A 6,000-nucleotide genomic window follows, 5' to 3' on the forward strand; every position below is an offset into this window, starting at 1 on the left:
CATTACCCTCACGTGCATTTCCATACTGCACCTAACCTTAACAGTTTGTGTTCCCAGCACCATGGTGTCTCACACCTCTGCTTTTTTGTACATATTTTGGCCTGTCTCTGAAGCCCCTACTTTCTTTTTACCATTTGCACAGTGCCTTTGACATCTTTTTTTCCATTCCAATAACTGCTATTTATCTTTAAAGACTTAACTCATTGTCACTTCCCCTGAGTCATCTTTCTTGATGCTTTTATGTGAGTTAGCTATCTCCCTTGAGCCTTAGTTTGATAATCATTGGCTTCTTTGTTTTAGACGGGTGATCTCTATTTACAGGGATAGGGGTTCTTCACCACTTGAATCCTGAAGATTAAACAGCAAACACACAAACAAGCAGAAACCTGACACACAGTAAACACTGCATAAACACTCATGGAAAGAATGAATAAATACCCGTAAAGAGCTCATAATGTAAGGAAAAAAGTCGAACTTGGGAACTAGTCGAATACTGGTATAAGGGATTATATAATTATGGATCCAAATGAGAACTTTAGATTTCAGACAAGGAAGAAAACATCTCAAGTTAAAGTAATCGGGGAAACAATGGTATCCGGGTTAAACCTTGAATGGTTTGGGTGCATACATTGGGGGAAAACCAGAACAATAAATCATGTTTTCATTTGAAATATTGTTTCGGTAGGAACATATTAACAGAGGGCAGAAGACAGCTGAAACTGATGCTTACTGTGGTCGTTATTCCCTGAAAAACCCAGCTGTCCTTTTTGACTCAGCAGATGTTAAACCAAACAGACGGCCATATGGGGACATTTTATTGTTTCCTTATAATCAGGTAAGCTCAACAAAATGATATGCTAATTGAATCTGGAAAATACCTTGGTAATAAAATTTCATGAAATTTTAAGACAAGCAAAAATGCTTGCCATATGAATAGTATGTCATATTGTAACAGGCACTGTAGTGTAAATTCTGGGTGCTTGTGGTTTCTTCTGAGGATTTTCAAAATAATAAATATATACTATATATATGTATATAGTACCACAGATCATGTATTATATTTCTCTTTTAATTCAGAAAAAAATGTTTGCACACAAGTTTAAATACTAAAATAATTTAAAGTGTATAAACTTCTTCATTTTTCTTCATTAATTAAGAAGAAAGAAAGATGGCTAGCCATCGTAGGGTGATCTTGGGTATCCAGTCAGACAGAAGCAAAACCAAATTAGGAGCACAGGAGATGGCAGTTTTAATGAGGGCATTTGACACTGTTAATCATAGATTCACCCTTTCTCTTATTTTAAAATTCTCAAATTGTGGCATCTATCCTAAAATTCAAAGTTCTTAATATATTTGGCATGCTTAAGGACTTGGGGACCATTAAAATTGGTATTTAATTACTATTTTACAGTGACACTCATCTCTATCTCTAAATGTTCAACGATATTTACATCCCATTTAATTTGCCTGAATGTTTACCTCTCTTCTTTCCTATGTGCATTGGACTTTTAAATTTGCTGAGTAGCTTAGAGTTAGTACATAACTCATCTCCACAGAGAGTGAATTGTTTGCAGTTTTAAAGGACACTATACCTAAAAATAATAGATAATTATTATTAATTGTAATGTCACCTCAACATCACTTTGTCTATAAAATCTTTCCCAATTCTTCCGCAGCTAACTGGCTGAAATTAATCATTTCTTTCTCTGTGTTCTGGTACATTTTATGTAGAAAATGCTTAATAAATATTTATTGACTTTGAATTTATTTGAATTGTTACAAAACAATGTAATGGTAACATATTGTTACCAATGATTTTCATATTTTTATCTAGTTATGTTTAGCATACAAAGGATTCCTGGCAAATTATATTGGTCTAAAATTCCAGTACCAAGACAATAGCAAGATTACTAGAAGCTCGGATATACAGTTTACATACGACTTTGCTCATGGAAACAAGTAAGTTACGCTATGAATTTGAAAATTAAGTTATACCATGGTATGTAAACTACAAAGATAAGACAAATCCATTTCTTGGGGTTTTATGTTTTTATTTTGGTCTGTTTGGGGAGATGATGGCAAATCACACGCACAATGGATGTAACTGCAGTTTTCCTGTTCTACATATGAACATCCAACAGAAATAGTCATGTTTTAAAGAAATCTATAGATTATGAAAATAACAGCTGGTCATGTCATAATCACCCATAACCATAATAAGACAAAACAATGGTAAAGTTTAGAATTTAAATTGTATATTACTAAATCTAATAATGTCCCTAGTTGTTGCTGGAAGGTAGAGACAGGCTTATCACAATATAGTCGTTATAGTTTGATCACTGAAAAAAAAGGGAATAGAGACATTTTGAAATAATGCTTGCTATACCAAAAGTTAGACACATAGAAATGCAAATAGAGAAACATAAAGGAAGAAACAAAATGAACCTAGAGAAAGCTATTTAATGACTACAGCTGTCATGCCCTTAAACACAATTTAGTTCTATATAATTATTTTTGGGGTTTTATTAATTTTTATATCTTCTGAAATTTATGTCAGTTGTGACTGCATTTTCATACATGGTACATGCAAAAATTTCATTTACAATAGAAGTAATAGTGAAGACATACACAGAGACACACATCTTTCTATTTTATAAAGTACTCCCCATAAATTGTTGTTGTTTGTTAAAGTATAATGTACATAAAGTAAAATTCACTCTTTTTAAGTGCACGATTTAGTGAGTTTTAACACGTGTATATAGCCATGTAATCATTACTCCACTGAAGACATAGAACATTTCCTCTCTACAATTTTAGAAGTTTATTTTCATATAAAGTTTATCTCATAAAAATAACCATAATAGGATCTCCATATCTTGAAAAGATTTCCTTTTTTATTTGCTTTTTTTCTGTTATAGCTACATCACAATCTTTATTTTATATGGGTCTATATAGAGTTTATATGATACTTTAATACATGTCATGTAAGTTTCCATCATTTTATAAGATATGGAGAACATTATTCTATTATAATAAGATATAAAGAGCACTATTTTTCTTCCCATCATAGAATAGAACTCTGTAACTCAGAACTGCCATGTGTGGAACAAGTGTGAGGGAGAACCAGCGTCTCCTCATGACACCCAGACAGAGGGAGTGAGAAAATCATCCAAAGTTGGAAATAGAACCAAATGTTGACCATAAATAAAACAAAGATAATAAATAAAAACAGGCAAGATGTTAATGGAGAGTCAAGTAGTTAGATGGGAAGAAACGGCAGTCTTGATGGGGGAATGTTTCTTGATGCAAAAGCTGCTGCTCAAATCTGCAATTTCAATTGTCCTGTTTTCTACATAATCCTAACACTATTTTTTTGAGGCAGGGTCTGGTTCTGTCACCCTGGCTGGAGTACTGTGGGACCATCACAACTCATTGCAGCCTTCACCTTCTGGGCTCAAGTGATCCTCCCACACCAGCCTCCCTCTCGAGTAGCTGGGACTATAGGTGTGTACCACCATGCCCAGCTAATTTTTTGTTTTTGTAGAGAGTGAATCTTGCCATGTTGCCACAGCTGGTCTTGAACTCCTAGTCTCAAGCAATCTTCCTGCCTAGGCCTCCCAAAGTGCTGGGATTACAGGTATGAGACACCATGCCTGGCCCCCAACACTATTTTCAAAACGCATCAGCCAGTTCCCAATTCATAACTTTAGAAATTCATGTACTCTAAAAATTGCTGACATATGTTGAACTGGAAGGGAAACCTTGTTTGTTAAAGGTTTTAAAAACTGTATCTTAGAGGATAAGATGTGTAAAGTGGGAGACAGCCAGGGCGAAGACCTGGAGGTGCTCCAGCAAAGCTAGGTCCCCAGACTCTATCAGGAGGAAATCAGTTGTGTTCACTGGGACAGTGGCAGAAAGGTGACAAAAGATGGGACCAGGCAGGTGGGTGGGAGCATATCAGAGTTATCCTTCCTGTGGAACTGGAATGACCTTATGTTAAAAAAAGGAGGGTGCTGGGCAATATGGCAAAACCCCATCTCTACAAAAGATACAAAAGTTAGCTGTACGTGGTGGTGCACACCTGTGGTCCCAGGTACTCAGGAGGCTACAGTGGAGGATTGCTTGAGTCTGGGAGACCCAGGCTGCAGTGAGCCAAGATTGTGCCACTGCCCTCCAGCCTGGGTGACAGCATGAGACCTTGTCTTGAAAAAAAAAAAAAAAGAAAGAAGGTGTTTGTCTGTGTGTGTGTGTGTGTGTGTGTGTGTGTGTGTGTAGGAAGTCATAGTCTTTCGTTTTTAATATAAAACATCAGCATCATATTTGAAGTATGTATCTCTGGCATCAGATCCTGAGCATATGGACTTAATTCCCTTCAGATGCTCTGGTCAATCAGTGGATAAAGTGATGGCATCTGTAGACCAAGCTTAAATACAGGTGTCAGTATCTCTTTAGTCATGAGGTAGGAATCTACAGTCCAACAGGTGTTTGTCAGAGGGAAAAACTTTAATTAGGGCATTAAGCTTTTCAAAGAATTCTTCAGGAAACACAAAAGCCCTGCTTCATATATTCCTTAGGTTCTTGAAATAGGCATTAATAAGATAATGATTGATGTCTTGTCCCAAGTATAATATCTACACATGTTTCCATAGAATGTAAAGAAAGAAAAATTCTTGTTTACACAAAGTTCATTAGATACTGAAGTTTGGCAGAACTTGAAGTGGACTTCAGAGAAGAGAGAGAGAATAATGCCTGAAATCTATACACGCTGTGGATGGTGTTTGCACAGAACCATATGATTTTAATAATAATTAACGATATTAATTTTAACACTATTAATTCTTCCAATCCATGAACACTGGATATTTTTTCATTGATCTGTGTTGAGAGAGATATATTAGTATTGAAAATAAATATATGCCTTTGAGGCCATTACATAGTTCAATCCGATGTATAAAACGGGAATGAAGCTAGCTCCTGGAATGAATGAAATGAGTGGGGAGAATTCTGCCGTTCCACAGAGGAATTATTGACTCAGAAGAGGACATCCTTTGTTGACAGTCACATAGGCAGATGCAATGCCAGGAGTTGAGCCAGCCCTGCCTCTGTTAGGTGACAAGGAGCATGAAAAGTCCATAAACAGAATGATTATATACCACTGTTTCATGCCCAATTTGCTATAGTCCATCTTCATGAAGCAGAAATCCTTCTCAAATGGACATCTGAAGGTACATTTTGCTACAGTGGGAAGGAGTGTTTGAATTGAACAATGAAATCACAATTTTACTTTTGATGCCCATCACCCTTATGCTATGCACTCCTCCACTGCCTCAGGCTTTTGGAACATTTTATGAATCCTTGTTCTTCTGTATCAATCAAGTCATCACTTAACATATCATTAAGTAGGTCTCTCCTTTTAGCTTAGAATTTGGGATGGCTGAGGGGAGGTGGGGATGGTTAATTGGTACAAAAAAATAGCTAGAAAGAATGAATAAGACCTAGTATTTGATAGCACAACAGGGTGGCTAAAGTCAATAACAATATAATAGTACATTTAAAAACAACTAGAAGTGTAATTTGACTGTTTATAACACAAAGGATAAAGGCTCGAGGGGATAGATACCCCATTTTACATGATGTGATTATTATACATTGTATGGCTGTATCAGAACATCTCATATACCCCACAAATATATACACCTACTATGTATACACACAAAAAAAGATTTTTTTTAAAATTAAAAAACTGATCTACTAGGCAATAATTTCAAGATACATTACATTTGATGGAGTTCATGGATTTTCTCTACCCTAAATGTTACAAGACCTTTAAACAAGAATATCATGATAGTTAAAAATAATCAGATTCCCTTGATCAAACTATTACCAGTTGAGACAAAATAAATTTATCTGCTTCTAACAGGTCTTTCTTTCTTTCTTTCTTTCTTTCTTTCTTTCTTTCTTTCTTTCTTTCTTTCTTTCTTTCTTTCTTTCTTTCTTTCT

General features: G+C 35.5%; 1 protein-coding gene across 1 annotated transcript in view; it reads left to right on the plus strand.

Annotated features, from left to right (window-relative positions):
- PKHD1L1 (PKHD1 like 1) overlaps positions 1-6,000 on the plus strand; it is a 157,171-nt gene that overhangs the window by 45,043 nt on the left and 106,128 nt on the right. The window contains exons 20-21 of the mRNA XM_023223228.1: positions 686-835; positions 1,835-1,959. Coding sequence (XP_023078996.1) covers positions 686-835; positions 1,835-1,959 — 275 coding nt within the window. The remainder of the gene's footprint in view (positions 1-685; positions 836-1,834; positions 1,960-6,000) is intronic.

Source organism: Piliocolobus tephrosceles, chromosome 7 (assembly GCF_002776525.5).
Source record: "Piliocolobus tephrosceles isolate RC106 chromosome 7, ASM277652v3, whole genome shotgun sequence".
Taxonomy (NCBI): Eukaryota; Metazoa; Chordata; class Mammalia; order Primates; family Cercopithecidae; genus Piliocolobus; species Piliocolobus tephrosceles.